The sequence below is a fragment of the Panthera uncia genome (assembly GCF_023721935.1).
Source record: "Panthera uncia isolate 11264 chromosome B3 unlocalized genomic scaffold, Puncia_PCG_1.0 HiC_scaffold_1, whole genome shotgun sequence".
Classification (NCBI taxonomy): Eukaryota; Metazoa; Chordata; class Mammalia; order Carnivora; family Felidae; genus Panthera; species Panthera uncia.
The window spans coordinates 79,433,671-79,455,327 of record NW_026057582.1 but is presented as its reverse complement, the minus strand read 5'-3'; the positions used below and the strand labels follow the sequence as shown (position 1 = coordinate 79,455,327).

Genomic DNA, 21,657 nt, shown 5'->3' with positions numbered 1-21,657 from the left:
CTACCTTAAAAGAAAAAAACAACAACACAGCAACAAGAAGCATGGTTCAAGCACTGATGTAATAGCATCCCCGTTCCTTATGCTCAGACACCAGCAACAGAGAACTAGCCGAGTTCAGACTGAATGGTGCCAGAGACTTCATAAGATCGCATTTATCTAGTGTAGAATGAGTAATTTCCACAGACAGCTGAATTATGTGAGAATCTATCCAAGTAAACCGAACCTCAGAAACCCTGGCGAGCTAAGTGCTACATGAGCCACATGTCCCAAATTCCCGAAGAGAAGAAAGGCACTGCAGGTGAATCCAGCACAGGGGATTATTTTTAAGTTAGCAGAGAGCAATACAAACGCATTGTTTGCTTTTTGTCATCTGGTTTGTCTTAATCGCGAACTAAAAATTCATTTATAATGCTGTATACAAACGTCATGTTTATATCAGTATCATATGCTGCTTGCTTGAAATCGTATACATTAAAATTAAGAACAGAAATCCAAGTTAATGGTCAAAGACAACCAATAACAAAACCACTAAATTCCAGTTGTCAAACATCATTGAATATGTGTATTTCTGGTTTTTTTAAACAGTAATTATTAAAACTAAAGTGATATGAGTGAGTGTTTACGACTTCCTATTGAAAAGCCCAAATTACGGAGCATTCATTTCAGGCTGAAGAAAATCATGTGGCCATCCCTGTGCGATGGCCCTAGTGACTTTATATCCTCTTGTCAAACCTCAGCAGTTTTATTTGTGGTGATAGATGCCGGAGGAGGTTGGAGGTTAAAGTTGATAGGAGGGGCAACAGGAAAATCAACCAACTCCTTTCAAGAGATTACAACCTTTAACATATTTGGGTCTGTCGGCAGTTTCTGCAAACTTTACAAGTCTGTGGTTGGTGGTGTTTTTAAAAAACTGATCCTCAAATCAGAGGTCAGATGAAGCCAGTAAATGCTCTTTTACTTTGAAATAATCCCAAGTGGTTAATGTAAACTCCGTTTATGGCTGTATTTTTTTTTCCCCCTCGAACTTAAATCTAAAACTACAGAAAAAAAAGTTTATTTTTCAAGTATCTGAGATCTTGGAAAAGAGAAATTACTAACCCCAACTCATGATATGGCTCCAAACACAGGGAAGCAGCTGTTGGAAAAGAAGGAAAAAAAAAAAAAAAAGTCCCCCGCTGGAGATAAACTCTGTGTGGGCTCTTGGGCAAGGAGACGTTTTATTAGCGCACTGGCTTTACCCTGCAGAAAGTGTTCAGATTCTCAGCAGCCTCACACTGAACAGAAGGGCAGCATGGGCACCACAGAGGAGGGCTGTTAAAGTCACACACCAAGACCTGAAGGTGACTCCGAAAACACCTCACTGCATGACCTGTTTTCCTCCACGTGGTATACGGAGGTTTCCCGAAAGCCCAGTCCCGGTATTCAGTGTTTCTAGTTACCTTTTACCAGATGTGTATTTTGTTCCGGGCACTGTGTATACCTGAACTCACTGAATCCTCTAAGAATCCAAATTGTGCTCATTTGACAGATGAGTAAAAAAAAAAAAAAAAAAAGAGAACAATCACGTGATTTGCCCAAGGCCACATTAATGATTGTGTGAAAGATGGGAATCACACTTGACCTTCCCCTCGTCCAAACCTGTGCCCTTTCACCTCCTCTTTACTGCTTCTTGGATTGTAACTAAGGATGTAAATAGTTTCTCGACCGTCTCCCTTCATGTTTAATTCTTTTCTCATCATTAACTGATCTTAATGCACTGGGTACTCCTCATAGCAACAAGGGAACCAGGCTCAGCACGAAACATCCTCAGGTCCTATATTGGGTCGGCAGGTGGCTGGAGTTGGAGGCTAATAATATTAATGGTTGCTACTCATTATTAAGAAAAGTGTTTTAGTATTTAAAGAGTTCTCTATGTCGGCGTGATTGACAGCAGATATAGGATATGAAAGACTTGTGAAATTAAAACATTTCCTACCATAAATGTTAATTCCAGTCCTTTCTGTTTTTCAATGTTTTGCCCGACCCACATGGAATTTGATGCTGAGTGACGGAATCTCACTGGGCCTCATTTCCTCACCAGTAAAATGTGGTTATATCTATAGGAGGAGTTGGCTGGCTGTAGAGTCTATAAATGTATGATTTTTTTTTTTAATCCTGCTTAATTCTAGCAATTGAATTCATGGAGTTTTTCAAGGGAATAGAGACACCAACCTTTATGAATGAAAGTGAGCGGAAAACCACAACTTTAAGAAAATTTACTTGTAAAAAAGGGCACGGATTGAATGAAAACCCTGGGCCAGTGGAAGCCATGCAATGCCTAGTTCTTTTTATGTGAACCATTCTAACTGCAGATAAATGCTTTAAAACTAAATTGATTTAGCAATGACCTAAAAAGCAAACTATTTTTTCACCTAGAAATGTTTGTCATAAGGGTTATGGGAACCACCAACTTTTATTTAGAGAGATAATATAACAAACATTTTACAAACATTGCTACTCATTGTTGAAGGTGAGGAAACACACATTGACTGAAATATTTTTCTTAATCAGCATCCATTTATTTATTTTATTATTTTTTTAAAATATAATTTGTCATATTGGCTAACATACAGTGCATAAAGTGTGTTCTTGGTTTTTTAAAAAATGTACTAATTGCTAACAACTGCCAACAATTTGAAAATGTTTCTGTTCTTTAGAAACACATTTCATAAGGGTTTCTGGTAGAAAATGTTCCAACTTTTAGTTACTGTCTTGTTTTCCCTTATTACAAAGTGTCTAAGTATATACATACATGTGTATGTATACATATATATTTATATATGATACGAACAACAGATTATTTTTATTTGTTTCCATTTGCTATAGATGAAGCATTAAGGAAAAGAACACAGAACATCAGAAATCAGAAGCCCTTGGTTCAAGTCCCATTGCAAATAAATTGGACACTGAAAAGGGCAAATGGTTTACATGCTACTCAGCATTCTGAGTTTTACTCCAATTATAAATACTCTACTTTCTAATTCACATTTTTTTTTTTTAATTTGAGAGAGAGACAGAGGGAGAGAGAGACATAATGAGCGCACAAGCAGGGGAGAGGGGTAGAGGGAGAGAGAATCTTAAGCAGGTTTCACACCCAGCATGGATCCCAACAAAGGGCTCGATCCCACAACCTGGGATCATTACCTGAGCCAAAATCAAGAGTCAGATACTCAACCGACTGAGCCATCCAGGCGCCCCTCTCACATTTTTCAACCAAGAGGAATAGGACAATACATATCCTGAATACTGATGTTTCCTTTTTTTCCTCTCCACTGAACTGCTTCTTGTTCCTTTTCCATTCCACACCTGACTTCAGCAATAACCCCTCTCTGGGTTTCTCTTCCCTAGTCTTTCTTATATTTCTATACCTCAAAACAAAAAAATGAAAAAAATCAAACAACCCCCCTCCCACCCCCCGCCATAAACCCAACACCTCTAATGTGTCTTCCACACTGTGGCTTAGACAAAGTTTGATGTCTGTGGCATCACACAAGTTCCTTAATCTGGCTCGTGTTCCTTATGCTCTAATCATACTGTTGACAGCTTCCACTTTTTCACGCTTCTATGCCTCTGCACATGCTGTCCCTTCTGTTCCAAACACTGTTCCCCCTTCATTAGTCTCTCCACTCTAAGCGGGGCTTACATGAATGAGTCTCCTGAGCTTCCACTTTGTACAATGAGCACATCTCATTCCCAGCCCTTTCCATGCTGTAACTGCTGATGTATGTGCCATTTGGCTTACTGGTCTGTATCCCCTGCTACACTCAGCTTGTTGAGAGCACAAGTTGTATTTTGGGGAATCTCCGTATTCACAGGCCTGGAGAGTGCCTGGTCATGGCTGCTCAGGGACCACTTGAGTGACAGGATGAAATGAATGAAAAGCTAGGGATGGATTTAAAGACCAAACTAGTAGGAACCTGACAGGGACAGGCAAATCTTATTATGCCTCTTATTTCGGTTCCCAAATATTTAGGTGCATTTCAAAAGACATAATCTTCAAGCACATATTTAATGTGTGAAGACTATAATCTCTAGTTCCATTTGTCCAGTGGAGTGATTGGGGTAGGTGAGGGGATGGCAGAGGAATCCATAACATGATTTTCTACTTTAGAGAAAATTCTATTACAAAATGACAATAAGAATTATTACCCTGTACAATTATAACTTTTCTAAATCTCTATTTTGGAAATTAAATTTCCCTAAAAATGATGCGTTTTATTTAGAAAGCACATTACACACACACACACACACACACACACACACACACACACACAGAGTGATCCCGAGTGCTTAAAATAGTCGCAAACATGGGGCACCTGGGTGGCTCAGGCGGTTGAGTGTCCAGCTTTGGTTTAGGTTGTGATCTCACACTTCGTGAGTTCAAGCCCTGCATCAGGCTCACTGCTGTCAGCCTGTTGGTGCAGAGCCCCCTGGGGATCCTCTGTCCCCCTCTCTCTGCCCCTCCCCAGCTTGCACTATCCCCCCCTCCTTCACCCCCCTGCTCAAAAAAATAGTAGCAAGAACAAGAATACCAGGGATTCATTTATTTCAAAAGCTTAACAGGTGTATTAAAAATTAACTTAAAGAATCATTTAAGAACTATGGCACATTTATGAATAGGATGTCTGTATACATTTCTGTGTCCTATGATTTGAGAACTTTTTAATAAGTTAATAGTTCAAATGAATAAATTTAAGTGGTATCAATCAATTCTACCTTTAACACACACTAAGAGTATGTGAAAATGACACATTCATACAAAATTTTGGTAGATACATATAATCTGTATCAAAAGAGGATAATTATATGAGAAAGCAAACTGGCTAACAGTTGTTTTTGAAAGTTCCATAGATTGGTTGGAGTTTAGAGTTCTCCCCAGTGGACCATGCATGTTTTTAGAAAGTAACGGTTGTTTAATATAACAGTGAGGTCATAATTGGATTATTCCGACTGTAATAGATACCAAAGTTGAATTGTTAAATGAATTTACAAGGTGATACAATAAGCTGACTCAGGTCGGCATCATGTCTTTGGAAGTTCACTACTTATCACAGAGTGGGTGTTTAAAGGAAAGCAATCACAAATTTACTTATTTTTATAGGGTCCTTGCTATGGGCTGATAACAAATGAAGTGTTGCACTTAATGTAAACATTTTAGTGGCGTAAGTGAATCACTGCTGTTACAAAGGCTGGCGAAACTGCAAATTTCTTCCCTTTAGCTCTATTGTAATGTTCACGAAACCTGTGATGTTTGAACTGCATGTATGTGCTGGCCGTGTTGTCATTAAGATCTACTTTTCATCATCTGGTCATATGTATACCCTTAAGCATACAGACAATAAGAACACGACAACCTATCCACCCTTTCTACTTACAGGCTTACAGTTGTATACAAAAGCAGTGGGAAAGGACATTATAGGTGCTCAGCTGCTTTGGTGATGTAGGAAGCTAGACACTATAACATCCAGGTCAAGAGCCATTTTTTTTTTTTTTTTTAACCAGGAAAACTTCATAGCACAAAGATTATCCTATAATTATAAATACTCAATGCCTCAAATAACACAGAGGCTAAAAAGAGCTGTGCACAAAATGGGAGTACACTTGAAGGCCATCTTCAAAGTTATAGTCTAAGTCTGAAGTGCAGAGGGATCCAGTTCAATCTGGTAGAATGCAGTTCAACTCAAACATTTATCGAGATGCATTTTACTTCAGTAGGTCAGAAAAACCTTGCCTGATCACTTTATCATGATTTGAGAAGAATGTATTCATTTCCTTGCTTATGTTCTGTCTTTCACATCCTACCCTGAGCTCCCCAAGGACAGGGCCCACAGCTGTCTTGCTCATTGCTGCGTTCCTGGTGCCCAGAACCATGAACACGGCAGATCCTCAATGTGTACCTTCTGAACGAGTGAAGCTTGCCTTTGAGCAGCTTACATTCATTTGGCACGTTATACGGAGAAAGAGAGTAGGTGTTCTTACTCAACCAGATCACACTGGCCCGCTCTGAGGGAGACCTAGACCCTTAGATGCAGTTAGAGACAGGGACTCGGGCCCAATAATCCTCTGGCGTCTGGACCAAATATGGAAAGAATGTCAGCATGGCAGGTGGACTTGTGCTTCCCCTTCGAAGAAACCAGATAACGAACAGCCGTGCGGGAACAGACCATGGGGTCTGGGAGGGGCACTAGGCAGGCAGCCTCCATCTCCCTTGAAGCCCATGTTGCTCCCAAAAGTCTGCAGAGAAAGGCGGCTCTTCTCTGTTAGGTCCCTCATGGTAGAATTCCCTTTTACAAATATCAGAATAGAGTGCCAAAGACTTTGGTTTTTCCCATTCAAGAAGAGGAAAAGATGTCTGCAGAGTGCCCGACTGTTAATCACCTGGAGATGAATTTTGTGAAGGCTCAGTAAATTCGGAAGAAAAGAGAGAAACCCCAAATTTTCAGAGGCTCTTTTTTAAAAAAAATTCACAATGGAAAATGTTTCTATAGAAGGAAAAATATTTAAGCAATGGGTTTCTGTACTGCCTCGTGGTTTCTCTCACACCACGGGGTACTGAGGGTGCGTGTACCACTGACGCCATTACTAGGTCTCAAGCACAGAAGTCATAGGGTCCCTTACGGCAGCAACCACTGATGGAGAGGCAGAAATGCTGGGGCTGTTTTGGTGACTGAATGTGATACGACTAAGACACAAAAGCTGCACAGTTAGAACGCGGTATCAGGAAGGAACTCTGTGGAACACAGACTGTCTTTACGTGTTTAGGCCAAGTGGCGGACTACGAACCGGCTGAGTGCCCTCCTCTACAACCTTACCAAGATCGTTTCCGAGGTCTCCCATTTTAATTGGCTTCAAATTCATGCTGTATCCTGAGTCCTAGCCATTACTGTTTAACAATGAATAATGACAATAGCTACCATATATTAAGTGGTTACTATGTACTAGGCATGGTTCTACCTACTTCACACATATACACCCACTTAATTCTCACAGCATTCTAGAAAGTGAAGTTTATTACTACCCCATTTTCGAAATGAGGAAACTGGGGCTCAGAGAAGTTAAGGGACGGGCCCCATGGCTTCCCAGCTAGTAAGCAGCAGAGCAAGCCCGCCTGGGTGGTCTCTGGGCTCCAGGATGTATCCTCTTCTTAAATCATTTGCTGCCTCACACTTCCTTTTTTTCTCTCTTACTTCTTAAATGGATTTGCAATAGTACCCTAACTCTCAGTGGTTTTTCTTTCTAATCTATCCCTCCTATTGCTCTCCATATGATCTTTAAAAACCGCTACTTTCCTGATGAAAATATTTCAAAGCACCCCCCGCCCCCCTCCCAAGGCCCACACGATTTCTCCCAATTCCCTTCATGACCTGGCTCCCATTTTTCCAGTCTCAACCCCTCTATTTGCTGACACAATTTTTACCTTGGAAATACCAAAGTACTTATAATTCCCTGAATACACTATACATTTTCATGCTTCTACACCTTTGCAACATACAACACGGTCTGCCTTTTAACCAGCTACTTAGAAAATTTCTGTGCTTCTCTTATAACCGAACTCAGGACTTTCCCACTCCGTCTGGCTTGAGTGACTTATTCCCATTCGGGGAACCCTGTGCCCACTTCCTGAGCTTAACGCACAAATTCTCCATTTGACATTTTTGTTCGTTTTACCAGCCTGTAAGCGCGCTGAGGTTAGGAACCACGCTTACCTTCGATTTTCAATGCCTACCAGAGTACCCAACACACAGCAATGAATAAATGAATGAATATGTGAGTGAAGGAGATTCAGCAGTCTGCTGCAGTTTTGAAAGGAAAATGAGTCTGTATTTGGAAATACTTATCCCATATAGGTAAACAAACAATAGGAAGGCTCCAGAAGGAGGTTTCAACTTGAGCACACTGGGGTCTCGGAAATCTAGGAAAGCGTGAAGAAAACTGTGAGCAGGCAGTTCAGAAAACAAAGCTGAACGTGAAGCTGATTTGAAAAAATTTACATGATCAATGCTGAATTCAAGACTCAGTTTTACTTTTTACCTTCTTTCTGAGTGGGCCATGAACATCTAAAAATGTACTGAGTTTTGGGGTGCTGTTTTCCTGCACATGAAGGAACACTAAAACGAGAGAAAATCATGTAAAACACACATGAAAAGTGAATTGTTTTCCATAAACATAGAGATCCTATGAACATTTGTGTATTAGAATGTTTAACAGCAAGCTTTCATAGCTCACTTTGGATTGCAGGATTCAGTTCCGACTATATTTTACACGTGTTATCAGGTACACGTTCCAACTTGTCTTATCTGGTTGCATGTCTGATGGTAGTTCCAATAAATGGATCTATAGTTTGAACCCTTCCTTTCCTAGTAGCTCACATACACGTGTTATTCTCTGTAGGTACCTGGTGAAGTTATACAAAATTTTGGATACCTTGTTTATTTTCCTCTTTCCCTCTCAGTCCATAGAAAAAAATTGTCCTAGTTGAAGTATAAAATATTGTGATGATAAATTTGTATCCACTTTTTAGGTATTCAAAAAAAAATAACAGAGAGTCCCTCCCCTCCACCCCCGGAAAGCTCTTTCCTAGTGTTATGGACTGAACTGTAGGCCCCCAAAATTTCATATCATGATGTCCTAGTCCCCATTATCTCAGAATGTGACCCTATTTGGAGACAGGATGTTTACAGGGGTAATTAGGTTAAATGAGGTCATTAGAGTGGGCCCTAATCCAGAATGAGTGGTGTTGCTGTACAATGAGGAAATTTGGACACAGGCATGTACAGAGGAAGGATGATTCAAAGATGGGAAGAAGGCAGCCATCTACATGCAATGGAGAAAAGTCTGGAACAAATTTTTTCCTCACAGTCCTCAGAAGGAACCAACAGCCCTGCCTGGACCTTGATCTCAAGACTCCACACCTGTGAGAACATTATCTTCCCATTGTTTAAACCACCTAGACTGTGATATTTTGCTGTGAAAGCCCCCAGCCAACTAATAATATACCTGGAGAGTATCATTTTATTTTTCAATGCTGGTACTTTGTAAACTGCAAACATGCTTTCCAAATATTAAATTATAATTATTTGATGAGGCAATGAAATAAACTAGTCTTTAAGGTTTTTCAGACATAAAAGATTTAGACCTAGTTGGAAATATTTCCAGCCTCAAGACTACTGAAGGTAAAGCGATTCTTGTCTCTACAAGGATCTCACGTTTGTAGCCTGAACACATCTTCGGTTACCCCACATGCCCCTCCTGTTTATGCTGCCACTCCAGGTCCTCAAGGTGGAAGTCACACATGGGAGTGGTCCTGCCATATATTTTGCATGGCTTCCAGTGTTCTTTTAACATTTAAACATGGTTAACACCATTTAATGTGTAGGAGAGGAAACATAAAAAATCTAAGCTTTCAATATGATTTGAAGAACTGGTCCATTCTATCCACATGGCCATGGCAGGCTGAGACTGAGTGGTGGCTGCCCTATGATGAAGCAGTACTGAACTCCAACACAGTGTCCATCCCTTTAAGTGGCCTGCCCGGCCCCTAGGAACATTTCACTCTGCCATCTCTGGTCTCAGAGGATGCCATCTAAGCTTTCCAGACTTGAGAAGTATGGTCAGTTAGGGTGCCCCGGAGGACATATTACTTACCTCCTTGTAAGCAGCTCAGAAACACTAGCACACCTCCTTTCCCTCCACCTCACTCCTATCCCCCCAATGATTTAATTATCACCCCCTGTCAGTGGACCACACAAGAGTTTCCAAGAGGGTATTCCAAAGGGCACACAGCTCTGAGGCAAAAGGAGATCCTTTGGTCAAGTAAGTTTAATAAATGTAAAATTAATGATGAGAAACATATCTCCTTGCTACAGAGCTTCTCAGAGGCTTTGGAATTTTAATGTAGTAGGCAACATTTTCCAGAATCATTTGACCACCCACCCTTTATTTTGGGGAAATTTTTCAGAAGTGAAACTCTGACCCAAGCAAACTCTTTTCCCATATGAAATATACTTATTTTTGCTAACTAATGTGGATCTGTATAGTAAATATAGCACTTTAGATGGATATTCAAATCACGTTTAAAAAAAGAATAAGGCTTTGCATGATATATCATTTGGAATATTAATTTCTCAATTTTTGTTGGCTGTGATATGTGCAGAGACGGCCAACACTATGGATCTTTTAAATTCAATGAAATGGTTTTGTATAATTCTCCGTAATCAAAATGGAAATAGGAGGATGCATACTTATTTCCACTTGGCTCCAAGATCCCATCTTCTGCTTTATTTTAAATTTGGTAACATTTGGAATATTTGCATAATTAATTTTGAAGCTTGATATTCATTCACTAGTAATAGTTAACATGTGTCACAGGATTCATTTCTCATAAAGAGTTTGATAAATTAATTGTAAAGTTGTCTTCAAACCTATTAATGGCATATGAAACAATACCAATAACTTTTTTTTTTTTTTAATTGGTTTTATTTCTCTCCAAAACTGCAGTGGTCTTCCTGGTAAAATAAAAGCAACGGAGAGAGGGGAAAGTCTGTTTTCTTCAAACTACAAAACCGAAAGACTAGTAATTTATTTCTTTACAAATATATTAGACTTGAAACATACCTTTTAAGTGTCAGATACTTGTGGAACACTGAATGCTGATAATATGAATAATTTGTGCCATTAACATTGATATATGATATTTACATTAAAAAATACATTATGCTTGTTCAAAAAACAACCTATTCATTTATTCAACAAGTATTTATTAAGAGCTTTGTTTTTTAAGTTTATTTATTTATTGGAGAGAGACAGAGACAGTGCAAGTGGGGGAGGGGCAGAGAGAGAGAGAGGGAGAGAGAGAATCCGAAGCAGGCTCCACAGCACAGAGCGTGACATAGGACCTGAACTCATGAAACCAGGAGATGATGACCTGAGCTGAAACCAAGAGTCAGATGCTTAACTGACTGAGCCACCCAGGCGCCCCTATTAAGAGCTTATTATGTGTTGGGGTGCCTGGGTGGCTTAGTCGGTTAAATGTCTGACTTTGGCTCAGGTCACGATTTCACGGTTCGTGGGTTCAAGCCCCGTGTCAGGCTCTGTGCTGACAGCTCAGAGCCTGGAGCCTGCTTCGGATTCTGTGTCTCCTCTTTTTCTGCCTCTTCCCCATTCATTCTCTGTGTGTATCTCTCTCTCTCTCTCTCAAAAATGGATGAACATCAAAAAAACACAAAAAACTTATGTGTCATGCACTGTTCTAGACTGTTCTAGTCTGAGGGATACAGCAGTAAACAAAACAGACAAAAATCCCTGCCCTTGAAGAACTTGAGTGTTAGTGAGGCAAATGAGGGATAGTACAGATCTTGTTAGAAGGTGAAAAGGACTATGGAGAAACACAAAGGAAGGAAGAGGGAGGCTGTTGGGCTGACGGGGAGGTTAAACCTGAGAAGTAACATCTGACTTTTGACCCTGAGCCATGTATGTATCTAGGGATATATACACAAGGCGGATATTCAGTGCAAAGGGACTGAGGCAAAAATGTACCTGTCAAGTTTGAGGCCAAAGAGCAAAGAGGCCAGAGTGGTCAGCGCAGAGTGAGTGAGGAGGTGGTGGGAGAAGAAGGCACAGCGATGACTAGAGGTGTGTGTGGAGCGCTGCAAAGGCCAATGTAAGGACTCTGGCTCTTACTCCAGGTCGATTAGGGAATCACTGCAAGATTTTTTTTTGTTTTTAATGCTTATTTTTTTCAATTTTTAAAAAATGTTTTTATTTACTTTATTTATTTATTTATTTATTTATTTATTTATTTATTTAGAGAAAGAGAGACTCAGAATGCGAGTGGGGAAGGGTCAGAGAGAGGGAGACACAGAATCTGAAGCAGGCTCCAGGCTCTGAGCTGTCAGCACAGAGCCTGATGCGGGGCTCGAACTCACAAACCGCGAGATCATGACCTGAGCTGAAGTCTGAGGCTTAACTGACTGAGCCACCCAGGCGGCCCCATGCTTATTGTCGAGAGAGAGAGAGAGAGAGAGAGAGAGAGAGAGAGAGAGAGATAAAGAGAGAGAGTGAGCTGGGGAAGCACAGAGAGAGGGAGATAGAGGATCTGAAGCCAGCTCCATGCTGACAGCACAGAGCAGGATGTGGGGCTCGAACTCACAAACTGTGAGATGAGGACCTGAGCCAAAGTCAGAAGCTTAACTAGCTGAGCCACCCAGGTGCCCCAACAGCAGAGGATTAACAAGCCTGACTTTTATGTGATGCTCTGGGTGCTGTGTTGAGAAAAGACTTAAGGAGGGTGGGAGTAAGATGCAGGAAGACCAGTTAGGAAGTTATTGCAACAATCCTAGAAAGAGACTTGGACCAAGTGGTAGCAATGAGAAGAGTGAAAAATGGTTGGACTCTGGATATATTTTTGAAAGTAGAATCAAAAGGATTTCCAGAGAGATCAGAAGTGAAGTGTGAGAGAAAGAAATAAGAATGATCCCAAGGACAGAGGAATAGAGTTGTCGTGAACTGGGAGGGGGGAAAACCTTTAGAGATATCTGTAATTCAGAGCTGGCATATTAAGTTTGAGATGTGCACCATATATCTAAGTAGAAATGTTGAATTGGCAGTTAGATATATGGATCTGAAGTTCGGGGGAGAGGTCCAGGATGAGAGGTAACTTTAGGAAGTACTAGCACACAGATGGTATTTAAAGTCCTAAGACTGGATGAAATAACCCAGGAAAAAATACAGATAGAGAAGAACCAACATTAGGCTCTGGGCCACCCAACATTAAGAGAATAGTTAGGAGAAGAGAGACCATGAGTGGCGATTGAAAAGGAATAACCACTAAGGTTGGGAGAAAAACAAGAGAATATGGTCCCTTACAAATCAAATAAGATAATGTTTCAGGGAGCCATCAATATAAGTCTTCCCATTTGGGTTAAATGACCTCACATCTGGACAGAATGGACTGATTTAGCAATAGTCGCCTGACCTATCAGCAGGCTGGGCTTGCCTGAATGATCTGTACAGTGGTCTGATTCATTGCTGCGTACCAGGGGTGGATAGGCATTAATGGATGGTAACTGGTTGGACTGTAACTAACTGACCAAGAAAACAATGGCGCAGAACACAAAAGACACCTGGGGAAAAGGAAGCTGGAGAAGATGTGTTCTTAGGTGCCTCATAATTCTGGAGATCTAGTATTCCAGGAAGTCCCTGACAGGGCAATGGCACACACAATAAACCCCCTGGTCCAGCTCCTTATCATTTTCAGATGTTGGTGGCATATTCTGGCAATGCATAGACTAGTGTAATAGTTTCCCAATGCGTTTAACAGAACTTTAGCCTCAAATTCAGTACTTGTTGGCTTCAGTCTACACTCTAGATCAATCATTTCATTTAAACAATCCAGAAGAAGGGCAGATAAGATACAATGGCCCCATATGGGGAGAATCCAGGCATTGAAACATTCAGGAAAGAAGGTGTGGGAAAGGTATGTTTATATGGCTGGAATGGTACCTGAAATAACATCGGCATAAGGCTGGAGAGGCAGGGGTCAGACTATAAAGGCCTGAAATGCATCTGGGGCTGACGAGCCTGACTTTCCTCTGTAGGTAATGGATGGCCACTGAAGATCCTAAAGGGGTCGGGTTGTGTAATGCTTCTAGGCTTTCAACAGCAGAGAGCCCTTGCCAGCCCAAGGCCTGAGTGGCAAAGAGAAGGGAGGAGATGCCCAAAGTTGAGAGTGGCTGAATGCAGAGGTCCGCCTGACTCGGCTGACTTGGTGGTTGCACACACTGCAGTCAATCTGAGGGGACCCCAAAGAGAAGCAGCTGGGGAACAAATACTTTGCTGGCATTTCCTCTGCACCCTTGGGTCTCCTGCTGGTGCCTCCTACAGACTGAACACAATAGGAAGCTAGGGGGCAAATGAGTCTGCTAATGGGGCCCATATGTGTCAGAGTCCCAGATCATGGAACAGAATAGAGTGGGATAGGGTTAAGCAACACAGAGAGGGAATGTTTCACCTCACAGCCATGCTCTTGGAAGAGGGATCTACTGCCAACGTGCGGGAAAGAAAGAAAAAACAAGGAGAGAATTAAAGGTGGGAGACCACTGGTCTCCTGGTTCTGAAATAGCTCCGTATGCCAAGGACTAGATCTGTGGCAGGTCCAGATGAGCAGGCTTAAGGTTCGCTAGCCTTTCAATCAGGAAAGATAGAATATTGAGGCAGTTGAGTAGGATGCAAGATACGAACTGTGTATCAAAGCAGCACTTCATAGATACATGCCTAAATGGCTCTGAAACAAAGCATGGAAGAATGTCAAACTCTTCAGCGATATGTGGCTGTGGACGTAGACGCTACCAGTATGAATAAATATCAAGATGCTGGGTAAGAGAGGGAAGGAAGAAACAAGTTAGAAGCTTTAGGGTTTAAACCAAGGATGACTTTCAAAACATAGGCACACCTTCCAATTCTGGAGAAGAGGGAAAACTGAGGAAAGAAAGAAGTAAGGAACAAGCAATCCTCTTCATCTAACACAAGGGGAGAGAATGAGCAAAAACAGACAGGAAAATGGGAGTGCCCTCAAGAAGTTGTGTGTGGGAGGCCTCTATCTTCTCAGAGAAGCAGGGAGAGAGGTCTTGGGCTGAGAAGAAGGATGGTGGTAATGTTACAGTAATAGTTTGGGGGTGAAGTGAATAAAAGTTTGTGCCAATAAAGGTTAAATGTATTAATGAGGAGGGATACAGCAGCATGTGTCTGCTCCTTCTGCTCCTTAACACCAAAGTCCTAACCATTAAATTCTGTGGTCGGGTGATAGCTTTTTCTCCAAATATTTGCCTCAAAGCCTCACAATTTTTTATTCTGTTCTGAAAATATGGACTTCTAAATGATGGAATCACATGATTAGCAAGAATTGACTACTTACAAATGAAATGATACTAGGTGCTGGAATATTAACATCAAGTATAATTAATCTCAAATGAAAGAAACAATTATTAAACAACATGATTGTTAAAGGGTGTGGCAAATATATATTAAGATACCTAATGTTGATATGCCAGGAGCAGAACATGGAATCTCCACTTAACATGTCTTGTGACAGTCTACCAGTTAGAAATAACATAGATGCCTATGTGAAGGTCAACTTTAAAATCAGAAAGTACAGAAAGACTATATATATAGTCTTTTAAGTTTTAAAGCTGGTCATGTAATATGCATATATATATATATATATACGCACATATGTATGTCTTTGGTAATTTCAGTGATTTAGGAAATTAATCTCAAATAAAAATGATTTAAAATGCTTAAAAAGTATGTTGTAAGTATATACTGAGACAAGCATATTTAAAATAATTGATATGATAGAATCATAACATAGAAATCCTTACTTAAAATGTCAGATAGTCTACCAATTAGAAATAATATGTGTATTACTATGCAAAGATCAACGTTAAATTTTAAAAGTACTGTAAAACTATGTATCTTTGGTAATTTTAGTGATTAATGCTTTAATTAAGAGATGAGGTACATGCAGACATATGCAATAAACTGACATAATTCATCATATTGCAAAGAATAACATGATGAATGCATATGTATATTGTGAATTACACAACGCACATGCAAATCATATACTCATTATCACGCAGAGGCATTATTTTTCCTATGTTCAAAATGCAACAAATCTTCAAGTACTACTCAATCTACTGTATGACTATTTAGGAACAAAGTAGTTCACTATATCTTTTGTAGAATAATAATTTAAACTGAGAAACTCAAGTTAATGGAAACACAGAGCAGACATTTTTAGTGGCTACATCTTTGTGAGTTAAACTGGAAACCAGTCTCTGTACTATTCATCCATTGTTCCACAGTGTCGTTTTAAATAGAAGTCTAGGCACTAGAGATTTTAATAAGGTCCTTAAATAATCTGCCAAATTAATCTTTTTTTTTTTTTTTTAATGTTGAACGGTGAATAGCAATGACTAGTTGAAAAAAATAACAACACTGGTCCGGAAACTGTTTCTCAATGAAAGAATAATTACTTGAACACACAACTCTTCTAAGACTGATTTGTCTTTGAATGAGGTGTCCCGAAATGAAGACAATTTGAACATGAATACATTTGGTGCTTAGAAGTAGCCAGGAAATACTGATGTGTGCAGGCTTAGTAAGAGCAGACTGGTTCCCAAATCCTTAACAGAGGCAAATCGGCTGAAGCTCAGCTCCAAAAGGACAGGCTGGGGTATTTATAGACAGCTACTTATCACATAGTCAGGTTAACCTTCTCGAGTTCAATGCAACTTGGAGACATGTTGTTAATTAGGCTTTTTGACTGAACTCAATGGGAAACAAATATGCTTTTTTGTTTTGTTTTAACACGCAAGTTAAAGGGAAGGAACCAAGTGCCCCTGGAATTCTTACATACTGACTACAGAGGATCGGTGTTGTACTAACGGGGAGCAATGCATAGATGAACATGTTAATCAAGATAAACAGGGCAAAAATCAATTTTTCTGATCATTTTGAACTTTAATGCAGGTAAAAGGATTTCTGTTAGTAGCAGGAAGATTACTAGAGGTTTCTAACTTACGGATGAGATTGAGTCAAGCATGTATGAATCAGACAGAGACAGTCTTTTAAAGTTATCATACACTTCAATATGCACTATAATTCTCACTCTTAAATCAAACCTAAAGAAAAATATTTATAGGATCCACCATTGTGTGAATCAAATATAATAGCTTCATGGATGACTTTTTCTCATCTGGGATAAGAAGATAATACCCTTATTAATATATTAACATTATGAAATTTTACAACATTTTAAAGATTTCTTTAAAGTGAAAAGTCTATTTTACTTTTTAATTAAATCTATTTCCCAGAAAGGTCTTTAAGGCTCTACAAAGTACCTTGCATTTTCTTAATGCTGACAGTTCTTGAAACCACGCTTGGATGCTTTCTTTATCCTTTGGTGAACAATTGAAAGATCATATGCAAAAGACTGTGCTTTCTCTTTTTCTTGCCCTGTAATTAAGGCATTTTAATACATTTCCTCATAGTTGTTACAAGAGCAAACTATTAAGATTCATAGATTGAGACAATTTTGACTCCTATGATTATATAAACACATACGATATGAATTTTTCCTAATCAGGGATTTGAAAAAATAACAACAAAACTCCTTCAAATAAAATGAGTAATCTCTGGAAGGTTCAAATTGAATCGGGACTTCCTATGTTGCCTTAATAAATGTAAATGATCTATAGAAATAGAAAAACACATTTGGCTAACTATCCCTAGTACAAACAGGGTAAATGATAAATTCATACTAAGAACACATTTTCTCCAAATCAATGTATATTTTAAGAGTTTGAGATCATCAGGGCTTCTTTTGTTGTTGTTGTTTAAAAATAAAAATACTGCATACAAGTCTAAAGATAACCAAGTAAAAACAGATTTTTAAAATCATAGAAGAATTAAGATTTTAACTTAAATGTACACATATTCTTTTTTCTGAACAAAGATGAATCTAGAAAGACGTACATTTAGTTTGATATTCCTTAAGTTGGGAAACTATATTTGCAACTCAAGAAAAATGCTTTTGTAAATAGTGATAAAAAACAAAGCTTAAAATATAAGACTTACACACGCTTTTAAATTCATTTGTCAGGAGGAATACAGAACTGAAATTATATATTTACAATCTTTTTTAAACAAACAAAAAGGGTTTGCAATGCCATTTAGAGCTATATACTTTTCAGAGCACAAAGAAGTATGCTAATAGGTTCCTGTCATATTTTGAATAAATGTGTAGAATTTCTTAGCCCTTTACTATATTGGAAGATACCAGGTTTGCTAATGGGTTAAAATATTATAATTGGATTTGATCTTAGCCACTGAGATGAAGTTGTTTTTGTTTTTTGGATAAACTTTGGAAATTGTTTTTAAAATTTTTCAGATTATACCTTATGGTCTTAAAATTAAGACTGGCAGTAAGAAAACATTAGATAATGTAACATGTTATAATTTTATAACACTTTTGGACAAGATTGATCTAACAATCTCCCTGACTTTTTAGGTTTTTATTGTAAAAATTCTGAAATGTATAAAAAAAAAGAGAACTTCCTCACTAAAAAGTCATCTTGCAGATCTTATATTCCCCTTTAAATTCTCTGTCAACTTATGTATTTATTTGGCTGAAATTTAAAAGAAATCCCAGCCCCCTAAGTTGCTCCACACCTGCATGTTCTCTTTTGGAACTCCCTGGAAAACAAACAACAAAATGGACAATTTCTGATGTAACCACAGTGGCTCTGTCATGTGTGACAAAATTAACAGTCATTTCTTGGTGTTAAGAATTCAAACCAATCCATATTCAACTTCCGATGACTGTCTAAAATTTTTTTTTAAATAATCCATTGATGGTATCGAGATACAACAAAGTCAACTGTATTTGGTTATGACATCTCAAGTTTCTCCTTCCTAGGACAGCTTCCCCTTCCCCCATTTATTTTCATGACTTGGACTTATTGAAGAAACTGCCTCTGACTTCTTTTTAAATTAAACCTGGGACGTCCCTGCTGAAGAAAGTACAAATCACAGCTGAGAAAGTGAAACCTGTCAAAATTTTCAAATGAATTTTTTGGCTATAGAGAGGCAAAGGGTGGGCGGGAGCCCTGAGACATTTAGGGTTATTTAATGATCTGAATAATTTTGAAAAAGCCATTAAACAATTCTACCCCTCACATTGAAAAGTCTGAAACTGATCCTGCATAAAATGGGTGTTTTATAACATTACTTTGATATATTGGCAGTTTCTACAATAGTTTTTATTTAACAGTGTTAACATATTTATGCATAAACTAAACGACATCAAAATCAAATAAATGTCTAGCAATTCCAACTTTATAAATACTTTTCTTAGAATGTATGAAGAAAAAGAACTTTTTAAATCAATCTGAGAAATACAAGCTGGCATGTCTCCTAACTTTTATTTTTAGCCCCACCTCTCCCCCCCCAACCCCTCTTTTTTTTAAAGGATCATTTAACCAGACAGGCAGGTTTTCATTAAATTTAATTTGTGTAGAGCTTAAATATTAAGTTGAGTTACTAGGACGGTAAACCAATTGATGGCTCTGTCTTTTAAAATCTAATGCTGTACTTTTTAGGAGAGAGATATAGAAAATTTAGAGGATTATAAAATGTGAATAAAAATTACAAGTGTTAGGAAAGAGACAGATGAGACTTTCATGTATCTCCACGGTATTCGTGCTAAACAAAAATGTAAACTGACATATAGAAGATCTACTTAGTCTTTCCTTGCAACAGCTTTAGCTAATAAAACTTCAAAAAGATCAGTGATGTACAGTTTTTGAAAATCCAAAATATGAATGACTTTAAATGGAACCAGATGAAGTGAATGACAGTAAAGTGATCGCAGATAAAATTACCAAACTCCCATGGAATAAATTCAAAAGGAAAAGGATGAAGGGCAATTAAGTACCTATTTTGACAATTCTTAGTGGTCAAGTTTTTAAAAGTATGACACAGGAACCTTAACCTATCTATATATGAGTGATAAATGAGGCATTTTGTGTCATTACATTCCCATAAATCACTTTCTTTAACTGCTGACGGCTTTTATCAGATCTAACCTTTTCAAGCTTCTATTAGAGTGCTAACATTTTCAACTTTGACACATGTGCAGTTTACAAATTCTGCAGCTGATTAACTCTGGACAGAAGCTCACTGGCATCATTGTCTTCAAGTTGGGTGAAAGCCTTAGGGTCTCAAAAACTCAGACACTTACATTACAGTACAAAAATCTCAATTAGAGTGAGGGGCTGGGCTCCTAGAGTCGCTAAGCGATTGTTTCCTGTTGGGAAACAAACACCAGTAAGACTTCATTTTTTATGAAACAGATGACCTAGTAAATACTAAGAATTAAAAAAAAAAAAAAAAAAAAAGGATTCAGAAAATCCCTGGATGGTGAGGGTTAATTTCTAATCAAGGACACTGTTTTACCTTAATCAAAAATCAAAAAATATTTTTCAAACAATAATTGCTATGCTTCAGTTCTGACCTGGTCAAAACAAAGAAAACCCAAGATTAATACATTCATGGGGTGAGGAGTACGACCACAAATAAAAAATAATTTAAGTGAGGCTGTTATAATGATGAAGCCATTGCAAAGTGAATTTTGTGGAGAGATAAATGAATCAAACTAAAATATACAGTTTTACTCTCCTGCAAATATCAACATTCTATGTTAACGTTTGTTTTGGATAATTCAACAGATCAAGATCAATTCATTTGAAAAAGAAAAAAATGAAAACTTCCCTTATTCTTCCTACCTTTAAAACAGTTGTGTTGAAATTATGCAGACAAAGCATGTAAAAAGCTAATGCAATTTCTGTGCCAGCTACTGGTAAAACACCAAATCTCCATAGGATGTATTTTATGCATAAGTTGGAATGAACTACTTATTACCAACGTGAAACATTCTAAACATGTATCACAAGATGAAACTTTAAAATAATCAAAATATTTGCCTGTTATTAATGGAGAAATAAATAAGGCAAATATATGTAAGGTGACATCTTTATTTACAACGCAGAGAAGATCGAGGCTTGACAATATTTTTAATTTTAATAGTCCTAATTTCTCAGTAGAAGAGTCAAATACAACAGTCGAACTTGACAGTCCGAGGGTTTTGATGATTAACACAAGATTGTGCGAGTAGATAGCATGTGTACATCAGAGTAATTACATAAATAGCACACACATAAACACATCTGAGTAGATGGGAGTTTAAGAAAGACATCATAGAAACGTCTTTAGAAAATATAATTGACACGGACCTTGAAATAAAGCTGACATTGAAAAAAAAAAATGCTGTCTTTGGCAATAACAGCCCGACAGAACAAATCCTGATACTGGTTGTTTGACCACCAGAAGCTTGCTACTTCAAATAGTATTAGTTTTGATAAGAACTACCGGCCATCAAGCCTAAATAATAAAACCTACAGAGACAGACTAATGGCACTAAAGTAAAAACGTTCACAGACAGCCTCCCTGCGGCAGATTGCCTCTTGTTGATAAATGACAAATGTTAGAAAAATAGTGGGGGAAGGATAACTTTTCTAGCATCCAAACCCACATAGTCTCATAATGTCACCATCTAAGGCCTATCCATGACAAATTAAAAACTTCTTTATTTCACTAATAATGTCACTCATCACAGGAGCTGGGCAGTTACACTTTGACAATTCAGATGTAAATCCTGGGTTGCCTATGAGTATTCATGACAAAGGCATATTTATCATTTAAAACAAAAGGACATGACTTCTTGGTGTTCATATCAAAGACCAGTGATGGATGAGGCCATGCTAATCAAAAGACAGACTAGAAAGAACACAGATGTTTGCCACTTTGATTAAGAAAAGCCTATTCCCTCCCTTAAAACTTCCCCAATATGTCCATTTCAAATGGTTTTAAATATATAATTTTAAATAGATATCTAAGAGTTTAAAATTTCCAGCTGTAACTTCTACAGTACGTTTTTTTCCCAGCCTCAAATTACAGAAGCAAAAAAAGATCAAATTACCAAAGAGTAATATAGTAACT

General features: G+C 38.4%; 1 protein-coding gene across 3 annotated transcripts in view; it reads right to left on the bottom strand.

Moving 5' to 3' along the window:
• CDIN1 (CDAN1 interacting nuclease 1) overlaps positions 1–21,657 on the bottom strand; it is a 274,081-nt gene that overhangs the window by 120,202 nt on the left and 132,222 nt on the right. Inside the window, exon 11 of one of the 3 annotated variants that reach the window (XM_049613298.1) lies at positions 1,573–8,147. The exons of the other annotated variants lie outside the window; for them this stretch is intronic. Coding sequence (XP_049469255.1) covers positions 8,060–8,147 — 88 coding nt within the window. The 3' untranslated portion in view covers positions 1,573–8,059. Of the gene's footprint in view, positions 1–1,572; positions 8,148–21,657 lie in introns of those variants that run through there. 3 annotated transcript variants of the gene reach the window in all.